Raw genomic sequence first — 22,746 nt, forward strand, 5'->3', positions numbered from 1 at the left:
ATTAAAGACCTGTGCCACCATCACCCAGCCGAGAAAAAGCTTTCAAAACCTATTTTGTAATTTAAAAGTTCAACAGTCAAAGTCGTAAATTCAGAATTACAGAGGGACTTTGATAAAGGAACATCATGAGACTTTTTGATGGAAAATGAAGAATTGCTTACTTTAAATTTACCACTTTAAAGTTAGTCACTTTAAATTTTCTAAAACTCTACTTTAAATTCTCAAATCATCTCTTCCTGAATCCATGGACACTTGGGGTTTGTCTGCAGTTGCGTCCACATACATACCATCTTGGATCTCCCCTTTGCACTGAGCCAGATAGATGACCTCAGCCCATGCGGTCGGAAGATGCACATGCTTCCCAGAGCCCAGTGTCTTGAGGCCCAACTTCCTCTGCGATGGGGAAACAGGAAAACAGCATATGGAAATATCCATCCCTTCGTTTATGTGCATCCCTTCACCTATGTGCATCCCTTCATCTATGTGCATCCCTTCATCTATGTGCATCCCTTCGTCTATGTGCATCTCTTCATCTATGTGCATCCCTTCATCTATGTGCATCCCTTCGTCTATGTGCATCTCTTCATCTATGTGCATCCCTTCGTCTATGTGCATCTCTTCATCTATGTGCATCCCTTCATCTATGTGCATCCCTTCATCTATGTGCATCCCTTCATCTATGTGCATCCCTTTGTCTATGTGTTCCTTCCCCAAAATTATTTGACCTTCCATTATTTCGTTATAACATTAATGCTTTAGTGCTGCTTACTCTCACTTAAAGGTAGCTGACTATCCCCACATTCTTCTTTCTTCTTTCAATATTGTACAACAGGTAAGCATTTACCAACTGGAAAATGAAGTTCACATGCCATGTAACCAGAGCAGCAACCCTTACCTTAGACCTGACGATGAGTCTCCTGGCTTGTTCCAACAGTTCTTCCTCCTCTGCTGGATTATCTGTGTGGTTGAATCTCAATATGAATTCTTTGGAAATTGAAAATGATGGCCTGTGCGGAAAAACAATAATTATAGCTATCATCTAATTTTAATTAATCATCTTCTGGTGGGTAAGCATAACAATGTTCTGGGGAAAGCACTTTACTTTTTAATTATGTTTCTCATACAAACAAGATCAGTAGCATCCAATATACCTGAGCAGATAACCTAGACCCACATTCTTTGCTTGAGAAAATAAATTTTCATTTCCAAAGGCCTTTTGTCCTGTGAAAAACATTCCTGAGATGGTTACCAGCAGGCTTTTTGGATGTTTTCTTCATAGGTGAAATCAAGTACAGCTTCAATTATGCTCCCATTTATGCTAAATCTTTATTCACTCCATATGGACTCAGTACAACCGTGACTACAGTGAAGTATTGAGGGAAAAAAGACATATGGAGTAAATTCAGCTATGAGTAAGTAGCCATGATGACACTGCCTGAGAGGGTGTCATTGCAGGGCATCTGCAAGAAGAGAAGCAGGACTAGGGTGCCTCTGTGTTGCTGTTTTAACGGTCTGCTGAGAGTTGGAGGGAAGGACCTGGGGCGCATCTACAGGGATAGTCACATGTATGCCTAGACAAGAGATGATGATGGCTTAGACCAGAAGAGTGGCAATGTAAGTAAAGATGATCATGTGGATAATGTATATGCTTTACATTAGACTGGCCAAAGAGTTATCCATCAAGCTTAAGGAAGGGGGAAGTCATGATTCAACTGACCCACTGGAAAGACAGATTGCTACTTACTGAAGCAGTGCAAACTGTTAGAGGTACAGATTGGATGTAAGGGTAGAGAGTAAGTTCAGTATTAGACATGTTTTGAGATGACAACAGTCGGACAAATGGAGATGGAAGCGTAACATGTGGTATAGGTCTTAGTCAGGATTTCCATTGCTGTGGGAGACGCCATGACCAAGGCAACTCTTATAAAGGACATTTAATTGAGGCTGGCTTATAGGTTCAGAGGTTTGGTTCCCTCCATTATCATCAAGGCAGGAGCAGGCATGGTACACGAGGAGCCAAAAAGTTCTATATCTTCCTTTCATGGAAAGGAAGCCAGAAGCAGACTGCCTTCCTGGTGACTAGGAGGAGGGTCTCAAAGCCCATTCCCACAGTGACACTTCCTCCAATAAGACCACACCTACTCCAACAAGGTCACACCCCTAATAGCACCACTTCCTGGCCGAGCACATAAAAACCATCAGAATAAATAAACTTCAGCGAATTTATGAAATTCCTAGGCAAATGGATGGACCTGGAGGGCATCATCCTGAGTGAGGTAACCCAATCACAAAAGAACTCAAATGATATGTACTCACTGATAAGTGCATATTAGCCCAGAAACTTAGGATACCCAAAATATAAGATACAATTTGCAAAACACATGAAACTCAAGAAGAACGAAGACCAAAGTGTGGACACTTTGCCTCTTCTTAGAATTGGGAACAAAACACCCATGGAAAGAGTTACAGAGACATTGTTTGGAGCTGAGACGAAAGGATGGGCCATCTAGAGACTGCCATACCCAGGGATCCATCCCATAATCAGCCTCCAAATGCTGACACCATTGCATACACTAGCAAGATTTTGCTGAAAGGACCCTGATATAGCTGTCTCTTGTGAGGCTATGCTGGGGCCTAACAAACACAGAAGTGGATGATCACAGTCAACTATTGGATGGATCATAGGGCCCCCAATGGAGGAGCTAGAGAAAGTACCCAAGGAGCTAAAGGGATCTGCAACCCTATAGATGGAACAACAATATGAACTAACCAGTACCCCCCGGAGCTTGTGTCTCTAGCTGCGTATGTATCAGAAGATGGCCTAGTCGGCCATCAGTGGAAAGAGAGGCCCATTGGTCTTGCAAACTTTATATGCCTCAGTACAGGGGAACTCCAGGGCCAAGAAGTAGGAGTGTGTGGGTAGGGGAGTGGGGGGGGGGAAGGTATGGGGAACTTTTGGGATAGCATTGGAAATGTAAATGAAGAAAATACCTAATAAAAATAATAATAATAATATAAACTTCAGCTACAGGAGGAAGACTCAAGTTAGATATCTACTTTGGCACATATCAATTCTTAGCTTTAAACATGAGAGGGGCCTGGTGCAGAAAAAGGGAAATTATCTTAAGAGAAGTATGAGAAATAGGTTGTGGTCTTATGAGACAGTGAGTACAGTGTTGACAGACTCTTTGGAACTGAAGGTGGCTGTGGCTCAATGCTGCTCTCAAAACAACCATGAGGTTAGGTCAGGCATGTTAACATTTTGGAGGTTGGGGTGAGGGCAGAGTGTGTGAGTTAGAGACCAGAATAGGCTACAAAGCAAATTCCCGGCTAATGGGGACTGTGAACTGAGATTTTCTCCCATCAACCTCAAAAAAGAAAAATCAAGAAAGTATTATGAAGTTGGTAACATCAATGAATTATACTTTTTGCAGTTAAATAACTGTTGGAATTGTGTTACTAGGGAAGATCTGGAGAAACATAAACACATTTATTTATGGCTTACTGTATTCAGAATTTGCTAAATTAATTGTTCTGTGGGGGTGTAGAAAAAAATCTAATGTTGCCACTGAATAAATTATCATCCTTCTAAGCAGAAAGATATGCCAAAAACTAATGGCAATGGGGCACGGTCTCAGACTCAGCAGAGAGAATGACAAGACGTTCTGCAAACTGCAACTGCATACAGAGAGCTTGAAGAATAGTTAGTGATCTAAACAATTCTCTGACACTATCCTAAGCACCCCTGTGTCAGGCACTAAAATGTGCACTAAAGATGCAGAGGTCGGACGTCCACACATCCTCCCCCTCACGGAGCATCCTGAGCAATCTGGGAAGAAGTGAAGTCTTTGGGCTTGCACAGTCCACTGGAGGTGTAGCTGGAAAGTGAGTTACTCCATGTTGGACTTTCTACATATAAGATGCTGTTGGTTCGACACAGGGGAGACAAGCTGAACAGTCTTTTCTCGTTGCTATCAGGAATGGTGCGAGGTATTTTTCTGTTTGGTTTCTCTTGGGTTTTGTTTTGTTTTGTTTTGTTTTGTTTTGTATTGTTTTTTTAATCCACTTGAAGCATCTACATGAAGAATCCAAAATTGATTTAATTTTCCAATTTACACAAGGCTCTGTGGCAGTTATCAGAGATAAAGATCAGCCTTTGGTTATTTTGATGTTCTCATTAGGGACTAGTTTTTGAAGTATGAACGTAAGTGTGTTGTTGATGACAAAGCAAACGTTTACAGCACCACCAATACCCAACGCTACTGCTTCAAACTGTACCTGTCAGGGGCAGCCGAGATCAACAGTTAATGCCTATCTTCACAGTCCTTTCTTAATGTTAGCAGTGTGGACTCACCCATGCATAGCTTCCCACAACCTCCAGGATTCTTCATATATAACTAGGACACTCCGTGCCCAGACTTCTCACACCCTCATTACCCAACTTGGACTTCCTCTACCCTCAGCAAGCACCTTGGCAGGTCTTGGTTCTTTTCCAAGGGGACCTTCATTCCTGAAGGGTCTGTGTTCTTTACCATCCTGCCTGGGTTAGGTTGCTGTCGTTTCACATAGATTTTAATCACAGGATACGGCAACACCAACGAGACATTCTAAGGGATTTCATGTACTCCAGACATAATCTTTCTTAGCTCCATTACAGAGAAGTAATATAATTTCTCCTTGGTAACCTGGATCTATCACCCCTTCTACCATTGTTATTCCTTTCTTAGCCTGCTGGTTTAAGGGCATCAGAAGCCCAAAGTCACAGGGCAGGGGTGGGGGGGGGAGGTCTGACACCTTCCACTTCAATGGAATGTTTCCCGTGGCTCCTGGAAGAACCTTTCCCCACTCTTTCCCCACTCTGAAACTAAACCTTCTGGGCCAGAAGAATTTAAAAACACAGGAACAGTAAGCAAAATGTTTCTTAGTGGGCTACTAGGGTGATGGTGAATGGAACTATTGCCTCTCCCACCCTGAACCCATAAATCCTAGCTATGGGGAAAATCATACCATATATTAGATGTTGATTCTGGAGAACCCTGCCTCAGCCCTCCAGGCTATTGCCACTTAACTAGCACTGGAACTATGTCTTCAAAAATCTATGTCATCGTTCTATCAGGCCAGCTGCTTCAGGATGGCAGAGAACATAGTAGGACCAGTGGAGTCATGATCACGGGCCCTATGTCACACTTTGCTGACTGTAAAGTGAGTTTCTTGATCAGAAGCAATACTGTATGGAGTACAGCGAGGGTGGATAAGGCATTCTGTAAGTCCACAGTTGGTGGTTTTGGCAGAAGCATTGATATAGTGAAAATGGCCATCCTACCAAGAGCAATCTACCTACTCAGTGTAATTCCAACACAATTCTTCACAGAAATTGAAAAAAAAATCTCCGACTTCACATAGAAACCCACACAAGACAAAACAGGATAGCTAAAACAATCTCAAATAATAAAGGAATTGATGAAGGTATCACCATCCCCCATCTCAGAGGGCTCTACAGACAATTTCACTCCATGTTCAGAACTAGGGCAGATAGAAACGGTTGGACACACAAGACTGCAAATAGATCAATATGTATCACCTAGCACAAAACTCAACCTCAAATGGATGGAGGACCTCAACCTAAGACTAGATACGCTCAACCTGAAAGAAGTGGAGGTGAGGAATAGCCTTGAACTCATCGACACAGGAAAGGGCTTTCTGAACAGACCACTAAGAGCACAGGTACAAAAGCCAACAATTAATAGATGGGACCTCTTGAAGCTGAAAAGCTTCTATATAGAAAGGTATATTCAGGCAAAGCAGCAAGCTACAGAATGAGAAAATACCCTGACCAACTACACCTCTGAGAGATGGTTTGTATCTAAAATACACAGAGAATGAAAAGATGAGTGGCAATAAGACAGATGACCCAGTTTTAAAGGGGGTGCAGAACTTAGACAGCTTAAGAGAAGAGAGAAGAAACACAAAAGTTCGAGAAGCTTTTTAAGCTTGAGAGAAGAAACACAAAAGGTCGAGAAATGAAGACTATTCAATATCCTCAGCCATCGAGGGAATGCAATTAAAACTGCTTTGAAGATTCATCTTTACCCCAATCAGAATGGTCAAGATTAAAAATAGATAGATGTGGCCCTCCCTGCCCTCTTGGATCGTCAGCCAACATTGGTCCAGGCAAAGGGAGGAGAAACAGACAGGGCTTAGGAACCCTGAGTATGTAACGAAGACCCACGGGGACCAGTTACAGGGAGGCAGATCAACTTTACTTGGGGTGATTCAGGGCTTATATAATTTTGGAGGAACATAGGTTATGAAGAATCTGGATGAGCAAAGGTCATTGGCTTAGGGTACCAGCATGCCTTGTAAGCATAGGGGAGCATTTCAAGAATCTCAGGAGCTTGCTGAATGGGCTCTTCTTAACAATGGGAAGGAAATTGAATAGATAGATGATAGATAGATAGATAGATAGATAGATAGATAGATAGATAGATAGATAGATAGATAGATAATTTTTTTAATGAGAGCTAACACTGGTGATGATACAGGAAAACTGAAACATTTTTCATAGCTGGTAAGAATGTAAACTCTACAGCCACTATGGAAATCAGTCTGGTAGGTCAATAGTTCTACCTCAAGATCCAGATCCACCACCCTTGGACATACATCCAAAGAACTCTCCAGCCTACTACAGAGACACTTGCTCATCCATGTCCACTGATGCTTGATGCACAATAGCCGGAAATGTCCATCAACTGAAGAATGGATAATAAAAATGTGGGGCAGGTACATAAAGGAATAATATGCAGCTGCATTTAAAAATGTGAAATTTGTGGTAAATGGATAGAGTTAGAAAAAAAAATCATCATGAGAGAGGTAAGCCAGACTCAAAAAGACAAATAATGTCATATTTCTCATATATGTGGATGTTAGGCTTTTAAGCTTTTCGATATAAGGAATATAACTGGAGTCATCAAATAATGGGGAAGACCATGTTCCAACTAGACATCCCTTATCATCCACTGAAGCTTCCTGTTCACAATGGGTTACATATAGTTGAGTTGTTAGCCAAAGAGGCCGAATAGAAACCTCCCCAAACATCTCTGGCTATTGCCAAGCCTACTGGTTGCTCTCCATAAATTATAAGGTCCTATTGTCAAAGACAGCCCTTAGATATCCCATCAAACGCAGAGAAGTTGCGATGGTGCCTAACTGTAGACTTCACTTCTACTGAGTAACATTCATGGTGCTTAGAGCTACTCTGCATGGTACCATAGGGCGAAAGTTATCATCAAGCCAAATATGGATTCTTCAATCTCCAACAGTGACCTACCAACATCCTTAGCCATCAAGAAAAAGCAAATTAAAACTACTTTAAGATTCCATCTTACCCCTGTCAGAATTGCTAAGATCAAAAACACAAGTGACACAGCAAGGGAAACACTCCTCCATTGCTGGTAGGAGTGTAAACTTGTATGGCCACTTTGAAAATCAATATAATCATTCCTCAGGAAACTGGGAATCAATCTACCTCAAAATCCAGTTATACCACTAGGGCATCCTACAAGGACACTTGATCATCCATGGTCACAGCAGCTTAATTCATAATAGCCAGAAACTAGAAACAACCTAGATGTCCCTTAACCAGGCAATGGATTTAAAATATGTGGTACAGTTACACAATGGTGTGTTACTCCACTGTTAAAACAATGACATCGTGAAGTTTGAAGTCAAATGGATAGAACTAGAAAAGATTATACTGAGTGAGGTAAGCCAGATCCAGAAAGAAGCACGGTTTGTACTCATAAGAGTATATTAGCTGTTAAGTAAAGGACAATCATGCTACAATCCACAAACCCGGAGAGGCTAAGTAACAAGGAGGGCTCATGGAGGGACACATGGGTCTTCCTGGGAAGGAGAAATGGGATGAGGGTTTGTGCCCAATTCTATTATATCTTGTTAGGCCATGCTGGGTGGATATTCCTAGAATGCCTGGTTGGTTGGTTGGTTTGTTTGTTTGTTTGTTTGTTTGTTTTAAGAAAACAGAGGAGTTGATCTAGAAAACAGAAGTGGGAGAGGAACTGGAGGAATGGAGGGAGGGAAACTGTAATTGGATGTAATGTATGAGAGAAGAGTAACAGGTAGGATAAGGAGAAAGGTGAGCCCTTGCACCCCAATTGCGAAACATAAATCAATTCTGCAATCAGGGGGACAGTGTGGCATTGCCTCACAAGATAAAATGTAAAAGTAGACCGATCATCTGGTCTGACGATCCTAATTCTGGGCATTGGTGTAAGAGAAATATAATCAGTATCCAAATAGGATATATACAGCCCCCATGTTCACTGGAGCATTGTTCATAACAGTCAAGCTATGCACATAATTCAAGGACCCGCTGATAGTGAGCAGATAAAGAAAATGCAGAGTGTGTAAATGACAGAATTCTTTGTTCTTTTAAACAAGAGAAAATCCTGACACGGCAACATGGATGGTCGGGAGGATGTCGCACCGAGTGAGAGAAATGATGTGCAGGACCTGTAACATTCCAACCTCTCCACAGAACTAGAATCTTAGTCAGTAGATGGAAACGCAGCTTCTTTGGGGGATTTTCACGACTGTTTAGGAAGGATTAGGATATGTGGCCTTGTTGGAGATGGTGTGCCATAGGTGGGGAGGATTGAGGTTTCAAAATCCCATGCCAGGCATCCAGGCCTCCCTGCCCTCCCCTGTCTCTCTCTGCCTATGGTTTGTGGGTCAGATGTACACTCTCAGCTACTGCTCCAGCACCATGCCTGCTGCCATGCTCACGGGCCATGAGAGTCAGGGAGTTACCCTCTGAAGCAGTAAGTCCTCAGGCAAATGCTTTGTTTTATAGGTTTCTTCAGTCATGATCTCTCTTGATAGAAAAGCAACTAAGATAGAAAGTAATATTCAGATTATATCTGTCTGCTTAATCATAATACCATCAGATCATGCTGAAAACATAGTACTCAGTGAAGAAAACAGGCATGGCTATGCTACAAGGTAGCCTTGTTTTCTTCTTCTTCTTCTTCTTCTTCTTCTTCTTCTTCTTCTTCTTCTTCTTCTTCTTCTCCTCTTCCTCCTCCTCCTCCTCTTCCTCCTCCTTTTCTTCTTCTTCTTCTTCTTCTTCTTCTACTTCTTCTTCTCCTTTTTCTTCTCCTTCTTCTTTATCTTTCTCTTTAGTAACTATCATAGTTTGAAAATGTACCTAATTCATGAAAAAAACTTCATACTCCTAGATAACAAAAAAATAGAGGAAAAAAATCCCCAAACTATGCATATTTGCATAGATATCAATAGTGAAGACCAAAAGACATTAGAATTTATGTTTAAAGGATTGGTGAAATCGATATGAGAGTAATTTCAATATAAAAATTTAAAAATATGTTTTTTAGGGTGTTAATCATTACATGGATTAAAAAGACAAAAACCTTACTGATTACTCTCTTATATATAAATTTGACACAGCAGGTTAAAAAATTGAATTGAAACAGATAGCAACTTCAAATTATAGTTAATATCACTTCTCCTAGAAATCAGGAAGTGCCTACAGGATGAAAGAGCTTTGCCCCTTGGGTGGCCATGACTCCTACAGATACAGCAGGAATTCTGGGACAGACTCATATCCTGAGCAGGATAAACCAGGAGTCGAGTCAGTAAAACAGAAGAGCACAGAAGTTTATTCTGTGAACACAGCAGTCCCCTGAATTGATCTCATTTGGATCACAGGCTTTGGGCCTGGACTTTTGACGTCAGACACTGGAAATACCCTCGCTCATCCTTGACTTGAGTGCATATCCAGTGGACTTTAAAGAGACCACATACTCAGCTCTAAAATCATCTATAATTTTATGTAGTCTCTAATTCTGTTTTAATATTTTTTCAGCTTTTAGACTCATGATTCAGTCTTAATAAACCAACGAGTCTGTTAAGCTTTGAAAGTGGCAATCCTCCATCTCAAATAGTAACTACCAAATGGGATTCTATGTGGATGTGGGGAGAAAGCGTTGTGAGTGCACACTGAATTCTGAGCAAAACCCACATCGAAGAAAATTCAAAATGCTTCCCTTTCTAAATGTTTGCCCTTGAATTTATAGTTTCTCTTCTGAGTTGGGTAACAGTGCAGGGGCTCTCAAGGTTGTCTCTATGGTGCACATTTTAAAACAACCAAACGTCTTATGTATAATGTCATCTTATCCTCAAATGTTATTACTAATCTTAGAAGATTTTGTTACGTGGGTAACAGTTTTTGAGTTCGTGTATTTAAATAACAAAGACAAACTTTACTTAGAAGGTTTTGCTTCAGAAAGGACCTTTAGGAGGGTATGGGGGAATAAGGATAGGGGAGGAATTGAAGAGGAGGAAATGCGCAGTAGATTAGATCTACATACATTACATACATTTATAAATATTAAATATTTAATTCTAAAAGCCACCCATGCATTTTAATCCTTTTTATATCCCCCATTATTCATTGAAAGGGAAACATGACTGACAGGCTTTTCCTAAACTCCTGACACACATATATCCACAGGACAGAAACCCCAGAAATACATTCACATGCTTACAGAAATATATTCATGTACTTACAGCCAACTGATTTCTCACAAAGATGCTAAGAGCATATATTGAAGGGAAAACCGATTCTTCCATAAACAGTACTGTGAAAACTAGACAGCCATATGCCAGAAATAAAAGTAGGTAGACCACAAACACGAGACCAAAGTCAAAATAGATCGAAAAATTAAATGCAACACCTTATGAAATTATAGGAGAGAATATGGACGAAACACTGGTAAGGGCAAAGACTTTTTGGATAACATCCCAAAACACAAGCAGTAAAAGCAATAGAGACGAAAAGGTCGCGACTCGGCACAGCAAAGAAAAGAATGAAAAGCTGAAGAGGGGGAGAAGAGAAAGGGGAGAGCCATTTGCAAGAGAGTCATGTGACCAGGACTGATGAGTATGCTGATGTGTGAGGAACACAGTCAACAACAGTAAAACTAGGCAACGTAATAAAACAGATGGTCTGGATAGATTTTTTTTTTTTAAAGAAAGAAAGAAACATAAACAGCCAACAACTTTGAAAAAAAAAAATCTTACCATTACAAATAGTCAAAGAAGTAGAAACCCCCAGCCATAATAATATGCCACTTTACCTTGGCAAATGGCTATGCTGGGGGGACAGAGATCAGAGAAATATGAAGAAAAGTATACTCTTTTCACTGTGCTGACAGGAGAAAAGGAGAATAGCCATTGCTGAAAATGATGTCAATGTTCTTAAAAACAAACCAACTTGGAAAGAACTGAACTAAAAATGGAACTATCAGATGACCTGTCGGTTCCTGCAGCCTCTGTAGAACAAACAGAGAAGGAAAATGGAACATTGTTCTGACATAAAAAGAATGAAATCCTGTCATCTCCAGCAATGGTGGAGCTGCGGACGTTATGCTAATTGGAATAATCTGGACACAGTAACATATTCTAAGAAATTCTCAGTTATATGTGGAAGCTAACAAACTGTGTCTCCCCGAGTTTGAGAATAGAATAGTGACCATAAAGTCTATAATGGGAGAAAGGAGAGGGGATAGAGAAAGATGAGACCAGGTGCCAACCAACACGCAGAGAGAATCAGTAAGTTCTAGTGTTTTATAGAACAGTAAGGTAGACATAGCTTTAAAACATACCATGTTTCTCAAATGTATATTGAAAGGCCCAAGGGTTTCCTGAACCATCAAGTGCTAAGCATTCAGATTTGAGCATTAAATATTCTCTTCTCAAGTATCCAATTATCACAATATATAACATGTAGAATATATCAGTTAGATTAAAGCAGAAGTTCAATGCTTAATACATGTGACTTGTCTATTGAACATGCAGTAATCTTCTGATGCCACAAGGATCTGTCTGATGTAGTCAAGAATGCATCCCCTGCTTGGGAGTAAGCTCACAAGGTGTGGAATGATGCTATCCAAGGAGAAAAATACAGTAAAGCAAAGGGTTGTTCATTTTCTCTCCAACAGGAGGAGGTATGCCAGAGAGTGATGAAATTTGGTTCAGTTCAAGTAGAAGGTTCAGTTCAGTTCAAGGATGTTAGAAATTGCAGTGAGTCAGGATGTACTATTTGTCAGTGATATTTATGAACATATCTTTCCTTTAAGTTTGAATGTGTAAGAATCCAGGAAAGGACTGGAGGGATGGCTCAGCAGGTTAAGAGCACTGACTGCTCTTCCAGAGGTCCTGAGTTCAATTCCCAGCAACCACATGGTGGCTCAGAACCATCTGTAATGGGATCCTATGCCCTCTTCTGGTGTGTCTGAAGATAGCTACAGTGTATTCATATAAATAAATAAACCTTTTTGAGAGAGAGAGAGACAGAGAGAGAGAGAGACAGAGAGAGAGAGCATATCCAGGAAAATGGATGTAAAAGGTGAATCTTCTCTCCTAGCCCAACTGGTCCAAAGTCTAAAAGTGAGTGTATTGTTCGGTTGTTCAGTGAGTCATCTGGAAAGAGAGTAAAGACATAACGACAACGGAGCTGTAGAGCATGGTTGGCCGCTGCGTTACAGAGAAATTAATGTCAAGAGCTATATTAGAAACACATTTCAAACACAATAAAAACAGTTCAACGGCTCTAAAATGGCAATATTATTGTGATTAATACAGACATCGCCTTTTCTGGTGGAAGACACAAGACATGTGATCTAGGCCGGAGAGTGTCTGTGTAGGAGGTCCACACGGTTTTTCTTGCTCCTTTGTGGGCCAAAGTGTCGGCTCTAGCCACTGCGGTTGCAACCCAATTCCCACTCAAAGGAAGCAACAAAGCGTAAGAAGAAAGAAGACGTGTTTCTCCTTATAAACGAGCACAAAATTAAACTATAACAAAATTTCTGCTAACACGGTGCTTAAAGGGGGTCATAACCCGTGGTCGCGTTAACAGTCGGAGCGTCTGGGAAATGCATGCTTTAATGCTTTGCTGTATATCCTACTAAAAAATTCTGTTACTGTGAGAAAATGAGAAAAGGGACCTAGGAGAGGAGCAATTAGCAGCGACCTTTGCCACAGTGACCACTGACTACCACAGGTCGAGTAGGGGGAGACGATACCAATTGTCACTAGCCAGAGTGATCAGCTCTCAGATTATTATTTTTTTTTGTTACATAAGGCTAACCTCCAATTGTATCCCTTTTAAAGCAGAAAGGTATATTTATGTCTCTGTGGTCTTGACAATGTCAGTTCAGTAAGAGAATAAAGGAGGAAGAATAGGACCTGACGTGCTTGCTTCGACAGCTAAGAAGTTTAATGATTTTCTGAGTGTGTTGGGGACAGGGTAGGGTGGGCCATGGATTTGTGATAGGATCAAACTACAGGGACTACCTCCAATCTGAAGAGTTAGAGAACAGCTGATTTGAATTGTATCAGATAAGTAAAGTTTGTATTGCACACTTACTTGAGCCATCAAAGCTACAAGTTAATTTCTGGTCCCCAGTAAACAAAACACACTATGAGACACATCATCACAAGTTACAAATACCAAGTTCCATGTTGAACGCCTTTAATTATGACAAAACAAAAGTTGTGCTTTTCTTACAAATACTTCCAATCTATTCCACCACGGTCTGCCCCTCATCTATTTGGCCCTTTCTGTATTGAGCACTAGAAAACTTGCAGTTTTAGATGAATCAGGCCTCCTAGGAACATCTTCATACAAACTATTTTTCCTCTGCTGGCTAGGTTTCTAAGAGTAAAAGAACCACAGTCTACAGTAGCCAGGCCTGTTGTTCTCATTTCTAGCATCTTTGACTGTTCAGACATGCCAATGGCTTCTACTTGGTGATCTGACCGATTGGTATTGGGTATGGTACAGGCATTTTCAGGACTTGCAGTAAAACTCCATTCTTAGATGCTATGTTATGAGTTGTATCTTCATCGTGGTTTATTGGTAACTTTTCCTGCCTCCCCTCAGTTTTATGATGTAGAACAAAAACAGAACCACAACAACCAAAAGCATTAAGCAAACCCAGGAAAGATGTCCGTGTTGCGATAGAAAAGCCTTGGCAACAGCTCTGCGTTTCCATCCACTTTAACCCAGCATTAAAGGAATTTTACCCGTTTCATTTCAAAAAAAAAAAAGAAAATGTAACCCAGCAATTTCAAAATGGGAAAACATTCTATCACGTCTAAATTTAAACTCAAAATGGCCACTATTAAAAGATTTTGCTCATGCATTTCTTGAATCCAGTTGCAGTTTAAATTATACCAAAAAAAAACTTAGAAAACATTTATTTTAAGTAAAATATAAATCATAACTCTTTGCAATAAATGATAATATAATTAATTAAAATATTGAGCTTTTATATTCTTCATCTTCCATTACAAAACTGCAGTTGGGTTTTTTTTTCATAATTTCACTTTTTTTTTTAATTTTTAAGACCATCTATAGTGAATCAGAACACCCACGAAGAGGCAGAAAATCACAGACTTACTTTGGTTTTTGACTCTTTCTTCTGTTTGAACTTTCAAAAATAGATTTCAGGAGTTCTTCATGATAAGTGGAAGATATTACTCCAAACTTATTGACCACAGGTGGCTTATAAGCTTTCATAGTTACAGATCAAAACCTAAAGGGAATTTGTAACTCTTCTCAGAACACCAACGCAACACGTAATAATAAACCACATGCAAAACCTATAAACTGTACCAAGAAGAAAATCAGGCTTACTGGGGAATAATTTAACTGGCTTGCAGGAATCAAACCTAACACTAAGCCCAACCCATGTGTTTCATATTCTGTCACCATACTAGCATATCCAATCCCATGACTTGGAGTCTTTATTATAGCTTGCTTTATTTGCAAAACCACTGTGTGGTGGTTTGTGTAAAAATAGCCCCCATAGGCCCAAAGGGAGTGAGTGGCACTATTTGGAGGTGTGGCCTCGTCAGAGTGGGTGTGGATTTGTTGGAGGAAGTGTGTCACTAGGGGGCGGGCTTTGATGTATCAGGAGCTCAAGCCTGGCCCAGAGTCACTGTCCCTTCCTGCTGCCTGCAGATGTAGAACTCTCAGCTCCTTCTCCAGCACCATGTCTGCTTGCTCACTGCCGTGCTTCCCTCCGTGACTATGATGGACTAAATCTCTGAAACTGTAAGCCCGTCCTAGTTCAATGTTTTCCTTTAAGAGTTGCCTCAGTCATAGTCACTTCACAGCAATGAAACCCTGACTTAGACATACTGCAAGAACAGAGCAGCTGGCTAGGACAATGAGCTTCAGTGGGCCAGTGGGTCTGCGTCACTGCTCTGTGCCTGATTCTTCACGATGAGAAGGGCATAGCATGGAATATGTGAGTTGTTCAGAACGGAGGCTGGCATACAGAAGGTTTTCACTAAATGCTGGTGAGCATTGTGCTTACTAAGTTTCTTTCAGACAATTTATCAATATCTTTTTGCATTTCTTGTCTTTTGACCGCATGGGTTATGCTTTCTTAGCTGTCGCAAAAACCCATCCTTTATTTCCTTTTGAAAACTGTCAGTGCATTTTTTTGAGTATATAAACAAAACCAGTGCATGCCGTGCATGTCTATGAGGACATTTAATGCAAAAATTACTAAAGAAATAGATTGATCATGTTTATACTGGATTGTTATTTTTTATTCCTAAGAGAGCTAAATCAAAAGCTAGTCCTTTGTTTTATTTAATAGTTTGACAGAATACATAAAGTACACCCAAATGCGGTAACTGAAGGAATTGTTTCTGAAACCATAGAAAATTATAAAACAGAAGAATGTTCTCAGGGTCTAACAGGGAGAGAGAGTGGACAGACACCAGTCTCCGAACTGTACCGAGAGAAAGTCACAAAAGGAGGGACTGTAGGAAAGTGGTGTTTAATTTAAAAATGTGTCCTTTAGTTGAATGCGACCAGCTTTAGGCTGGCCTATAAGGAGCTCAGAGACTAGAGCTCACCTATTTCCACCCTCCAGGGCCATCATCTTTGCCTGTGGTTTGTTCGGATTAGCAGAGCCAAATTAAAGATGGAGGCACAGCGCAGAACTGGGGCAGAACTGGGACGAATGGGAAGCGGGGGGGGGGGGGGGGGTGGGTGATAGGACCGTCAGTATCCAGCACGAAATGGCTCATGAACTTTTGTAAAAGTGTGGGCTTCCTTGCTGTCGCTATACTGTGGCAAGGCTCACTTCCTATCATCCACACCTATCAGAATGCTGAAGCAAAACCTTAAGTCAGCAGGCTTGTGGTGCCCTTTGAGAGTGAAACCACTCTGAATGAGTTTCCACTTAGTGTAGAATGCCAGCTACTCCAAGCTGAAGGAACGGCTTAAGGGAATGTCTTATTTAACAGCTGCAGAAGAAAAAAAAGGGGGGGGGGCATTTCCACCTTAAAAGACAACCAGAAAATAAATAAATAAATACCTTCAAATTCATATCAACAAGAATATGATTTTCACAGACAGCCTAGGAGCAGACATAAGCAGAAGAAAGACATTGTCTGATCTAATCTAATAAATGGCACAAAGTTGACAAGATTAACATGGTATAAAGTTGGTGATACATGATATGTCCAAGTAATCTATGTAATGATATCTTCAAAGGAAGGCATGAACCCCAGGAAGCTCTAAGAGCTGGTATGTTCATGGAATGTTGTATATACCAAAACCACAGAGCACTGGGGAGAGTGCTGTGTGAAGACTGGGGTCTTGGTGCTATTTTGGGGGCTTATTGACCAGAGCTTTCCACGGGGTTTTGATCATTTATGCTCTTAAGCTTTCAGAAGCTGGCGCCTACTTGGTTTAGAGCAGAAAACTAAACTCTAGGTCTCTCACATCTCCACCTTGCTCTTGGTGCGAGAACTACTTCACCACAGAGAACATTCTTGCCCAGGTGGAAGAGAAAGACCTGCAGATGAAGCCTCTCCATTTCTGATTATCCCTTGCTAACACTGGAAGCAGGATACAGCTAGCACCCGTTTATACACTGGGTAAGCAGGGTCAGTCCTGTTCTACAACATTTTTATTAAATTCTCAGTAGAGCTACAAATTTGAAGGCATTGGTAGAGGGGTTACCAGTGTTTCTGTTGATATTGCATTTTTCAATACTGCGACACTGTTGCATTGTGTGGTAGTTTGAGATTAGTTGTTTTTTTTTTTTTTAACAAAAACACGTTTTAATACTTTCAATGATTTTAACGTTCGCGGTTCTTTTCTCATTTTAGCATTGCTAGCAAAGCAAAATTCAACTAGAATTTTGATAAATGTGTTCTAACTTACTCGTGACAAGTAAGCTTCACTGGACTATTTGTGTCAAGAAAAGGTAACCAGCTCATGTACGACCATGGCAATAGTCATAAAGCAAGCAATGCCAGCATGTTTCCTAAGATAGGAAACCAAGAGAATTTTCCCTTCTCAAACATTTTTTAGTTTTAATGGTTTAGGGTCCTTTGTAGCCCAGGCTGGACTTTAATCCATTATGTACTTGAAGATAACCTTGACCTTCTGACCCTACTTTCTCGACCTCCCCAGGGCTGGGATTGCAGCCGTGTGTCACCAGCCTGGCATCAGTGACACTGGGGGTGAAACCCAGTGCTTTGCACAGCGCTACCTCCTGCTCTCTTATACAGGTGAATCGTAATGAGCTTGATATGTTTAAACTTCCGAGACAAAAGTATGTTCTTTCTGAATACACACTACACAAGGGAGAAATAAATATTACTCCTTAAGTGCAACCTCAATTTAAAATTAAAAAGAGAGAGTTCAAAACTAAAAGAGTTTTGAAAGAAAGCACTAAGTTAAAAAAAAAAAAAGTCAACAGAAAGGCTAGAGAGGTGGCTCAGTGGTTAAGAGCACTGTCCTCTTGCAGAGGTCCTGAATTCAATTCCCAGCAACCACATGGTGGCTCACAACCATCTATAATGGGATCTGATGCCCTCTTCTGGTGTGTCTGATGACAGCTACAGCGTACTCATAAATAAAATAAATAAATCTTAAAAAAAAAAAAAATCAGGCAAGTGCTGACAAGTTCTAAAACAAAAACAAAACCAGAAGGAACTTTAAATCTTTCTAGCGCCTCTTAATGCGCCACTCTGTTCCTAAGACTAAAAACACACTCCGTTCTGACAGCAGCAGCTGAGGCTTACCTCAGAGCTGTGTTCTTATGAGTGGTTGATTCTGCAGCGCAAACATTAGCTTGCAAGGCACTTTCCAGTGATACCATACTTCACTGTGTTTAGCATCAGTGCACAGTGAGAAGCATAGTCATAGAGCAAATAATTCTAGTAAGCTTTGTCAGTGCCACCTGATAAGTGTACAGATTGCTAACGCTGTCAGTTGCTATCCTATGGTATAATATTAACCTACAGCTAGTTAGAGGTAGAATTATTGGAGCCGTGGGATGACTCAGAGGTACGGGTGCTTGCGGCCCAGCCTGGAGAACTGAGGATCCAACTCAGGCCCTACGTGGTACAAAGAGAGACTCAGTTCTTGGAAGTTTTTCTCTGACCTCCATATGCACACACACACACACACACACACACACACACACACACACACACGGTGTCTCTACTCTAGAGATGGTAAAACCTGAGAGAATGGAGCCAATAAATGAGGCAGACTAAAGTCTTTCATGCTACAGCCAACTTTATTCACAGCGTCAGACAGTTTGTGCTCTGGGGGTTAGGAGGAGACATATGAGTTACACGTATATCTAAGTGTACAGTCACAAGGACAAGCTGCATGTGCCAAAACATGCTTTTCCATAGAGGCATATAAACACGTAACAATAGCCAGCTGAAATGAATCATCTGAAATAAGCCCACTCCTATCTGCTACACCTGGAGTGGGCAAGAAGGCACTTTCTGAGAACAATCCCTTGGTTTTGAAGAAACTGAGGTCACAAGACTCTTCTTGTCTGGTTTTCTTGGAATTTTCTCACAGGCACTCAGAATTCTTCTTGCACAACTTCATTCTTAGACAATGTTCCAACAACACACAAATAAATCTAATTTTTAAAAAAAGCTCAAAATAACAAAAAAAAATTTGTATACAAGTAAAGTTAGCAGTGAACCATCTAAAACTGAGAGAGACTGCCTTTCTTTTTAGAAAAGTCGTTAAAATTAAGCTTGTGTAAGACACCAGCAGTGGTAAGTCCTCCTTTTGGAATGAGACAAGCAAAGAACTGAACAAACATGTTTTTAAAAATGAAAGCTGGTGACTTTGGTCCTACAATTTGGTTGATCTGGCCTTGGCTGACTGTGTGGATGATCAAACCCACAAACACTGGTGGGAAACAAGCCAAGGGGCCTGTCAGCTCGAGGCCCTGCAGCAAACAAAATAAGCCACCTTCCTTTGGTCAGCCAGGTTATACCAAGGGGGCAAGAAAATCAAAACTGAACGTTTTTGATCTTATACATGCTACAGAAGAAAGGACAGCTTTGGAGCTGGGTACAGATACCCCTCTTACATTATCCCTAAAAGTTGACTGTTAACAAGTTAACCACTGGTGTGTATGGCCCCTTACCTTCAGGGGCAGTGGGAATCATCTTGGGAAGAAGTGGATTAACTTCGCAAGGATTTATTGTGTATCAGGTATAGTAGATGAGGATAGCAAGGAAGAAGTAAATTTCATGGCATGTGTAAAAAAGGAGATGCAAATTGATACAGGGGATAGTATTGCTCAACTGTTGTTGATTCCTTACATCACAGGCAAGGCTGCTCCAGTAGAAAGGACTGGGGTTTGGGGGAGTACTGTGTCTTGTCAAAAACAAAGGTTAACAATCACAGATCTGAATTAATGGTACAAATTAATGGTGTCAACATTAGACTTGGTGGACATAGGAGCTGTTATTGGTATACTTTCCCAAAATATCATGGAATCCAGATTGGCCACTTCAGAATGTTTACACACAACTTATAGGAATTGGTAAATTATTACAAATAAGACAAATGTGTCCAGTGAATTACCTGTGTGGAACCAAAAGAGCTAACAGGGAAATTGAAATGTTATGGGGCTGATATACCCATAAATTTATGGGAAAGGGGTATTTTACAGCAATGGGGAACTCACATTAATATTCCTGTGATTCCAGAGACAGCAAATGAGGAAATTTAGGGGTTATATGGTAGATGCTCCTGGGAAAGGTATTGATATGGATGATTGTGAATAACCAGAAGACGTGGCTATTATCCAAAGTCACAGGGATTCAGTTTCCAAACTTATAAAAGGGACCACTGATGGCATACCATCAGCCTTGCCCATAAATGGTTATCAAACAGACCTGTATGGCAAGAGCAGTGGCCCATAACGGAAGAAAAATCACAGGCATTTGGGCAACTGGTACAAGAGCAGCTGGAGGCTCAGCATACAGAAGAGTCTACCAGCCCATGAGATTCCCCTGTGTTTGTTGAAAAAGCAAGAGAGAGAGAGAGAGAGAGAGAGAGAGAGAGAGAGAGAGCAGGAAAATGGAGGATAATAACAGATTTAAGTGCAGTTAGTAAGGTAATTCAATGGGTCATGTACAGCCTGGCCTTCCTTTACCATCTTTGTTACAGAGATCATGGCCTATAATAATAATTGATTTGAAAGATTGCTTTTTCACAATACCCTTGCATGAGCAGGATAGAAAAAGGTTTGGTTTCTCAGGACCTACTTTGAATAATAGTCACCCACTAAAGAGATACCACTGGAAGGTACTTCCACAGGGAATGTTAAATAGTCCAACTTTATGTCATGTGCAACAACCATTAGAAATCATTCAAAAGCAATTCCCTCAATCCATCATTGTCATTATATGGATAACATTCTGTTGGCTGATTCTGAGAAAGACACTTTTGAAAATATGTTTAAGGTAACACAAAGAATTCTGCCGTGCTGGGCATTACAGATTGCTCCAGGAAAGAAAAAATACAAAGAGAAGATTCACTTAATTTGGGGGTCTATAAAATCAGTCAACAAAAAAGTCAATCACAAAAAGTGCAGATCCATAGGGACCAATTGCAAACTCTTAATGATTTTCAAAAATTTATGGGAGATATTAACTGGCTGAGGTCTACAAATGGATTAAGTACTTATGAATTAGGTAATTTGTTTCAAACATTACAAGGAGATTCGAATTTAAACAGTCCAAGATGTCTGACAGCTGAAGGAAAAAGAATTAATTGTTGTAGAACAAAGGCTGCAAGATGCATATGTGGATTGAATTGATTCTAAACTTGCTTGTATTTTGGTCATTTTGCCTTCAATTCATTCTCCTACTGGGCTTAATATGCAAAGAGAAGATAGTTTTATGGAATGGATTTTCTTAGCTTGTAAACTAAGTAAAAATTGAAGACATATACAGAAAAGATTTCTGAATTAATTTAAAAAGGTAGAATAACAGTATGTCAATTATTACAAACAGATCTGGCCAAAATTGTAATACCTCTTACAAATGCTGAGATTATGTCATTATGGGTGATCAATGAAGATTGGCAAAGAACTTGTAGTAATTACTTGAGTGAAATCAATAAATATTCGAAAAGCAAATGTACAGAGTTTATAAAAAGAACTAATTGGACTCTCCCATGAATTGTAAAGAGAACACCAATTCCAGAGGCACCAACATTCTATACAGATGCAAACAAGATAGGGGTTTCAGGTTATAAATCAGATAAAATAAGCGAGGTGACCAAAAGTCCATATACATCACTTCAAAAATTAGAATTGTATGCAATCCTTATGGTATTATTAGATTATCTTGAATCTCTTAATATAATTATTGGTTCTTTAAATGCAGAAAGAGTTGTTTTGCATATAGAGACTGCTGAATGTGTACCTGATAACTCAGAATTAACTTTGTTATTTAGACAATTGCAACAAGCCATCGAAAGTAGAAATTATCCATTATTTATTACTCATATTTGGTTTCATATGGGTTTGTCCAGTCCATTAGCTCAAGGAAATGAGTAATTTGACCAGTTACTCATAGGAAGTATGTTAAAAGCCTCATTATTATGAGAAACATCATGTTAATGGAAAACTTTTCCATCACTTGGCAGCAAGCCAAAGAAGTAACTTAAAATGTCTTATGTGGGAAGCCACATGTGCCATTGCAGGGTGGCACTGGCTTCCACTGGCCACCACGCATACATAGGCAGTAAAGTTCTTTTGCCAAAATGAGGTTTTGAGAATTAACCAAAATTAACCAATCAGATGAGAGACAAGTTAACCAATCAGATGAGAGACAAGTTAACCAATCAGATGAGAGACGAGTTAACCAATCAGATGTAGGCATGCAAATGAGGTGTTAAGCATAACCCAAGCACAACCAATCCGGGTGTGAGACACGCCTCTCCTAGGCCTATATAAGCAGCACCAGTTCTGGGCTTGGGGTCTCTTCGCCTCTGCAATCAAGCTCTCCCAATAAACGTGTGCAGAAGGATCCTGTTGCAACGTCATTCTTGCTGGCGAGTCAGGGCGCGCACAAGAGTATTACATGTTCTCTATACAACTAAACTCTGTTATCTGATGATAGTAGTAATCCTAGGGGATACCAAAAGAAATGACATCTGGCAGATGGATGTTTTCCACTTTGCAGAATTTGGAAAACATGTACTCAGGGTTTCCCTTCCTTTTAGCTCCCAAAAGGCTGATTGTGTAATTATACTTCTATCGGAAATAATGGCAATTATGGGGATTCCAGCACAAATTAAAACTGACAGTATTCTTGCATATGTATCCAATAAGATGAAAC

General features: G+C 40.3%; 1 protein-coding gene across 8 annotated transcripts in view; it reads right to left on the reverse strand.

Moving 5' to 3' along the window:
* Tmem232 (transmembrane protein 232) overlaps window positions 1-22,746 on the reverse strand; it is a 285,084-nt gene that overhangs the window by 229,578 nt on the left and 32,760 nt on the right. For 5 of the 8 annotated variants that reach the window (XR_003952145.1, XM_006524492.3, NM_001289486.1 and 2 more), the window contains 3 exons: window positions 14,502-14,636; window positions 896-1,007; window positions 288-393 (listed from right to left, as the gene is read on the reverse strand). Coding sequence is in view for 6 of the 8 variants with exons in the window: in XM_006524492.3 (XP_006524555.1) it covers window positions 288-393; window positions 896-1,007; window positions 14,502-14,620 (337 nt within the window). In the remaining 2 variants the exon portion in view is untranslated. The remainder of the gene's footprint in view (window positions 1-287; window positions 394-895; window positions 1,008-14,501; window positions 14,637-22,746) is intronic. The other 3 variants (XM_006524493.3, XM_030249871.1, NM_001360185.1) reach the window with 1 other exon arrangement.

Source organism: Mus musculus, chromosome 17 (genome assembly GCF_000001635.26).
Source record: "Mus musculus strain C57BL/6J chromosome 17, GRCm38.p6 C57BL/6J".
In the NCBI taxonomy this organism is placed as follows: Eukaryota; Metazoa; Chordata; class Mammalia; order Rodentia; family Muridae; genus Mus; species Mus musculus.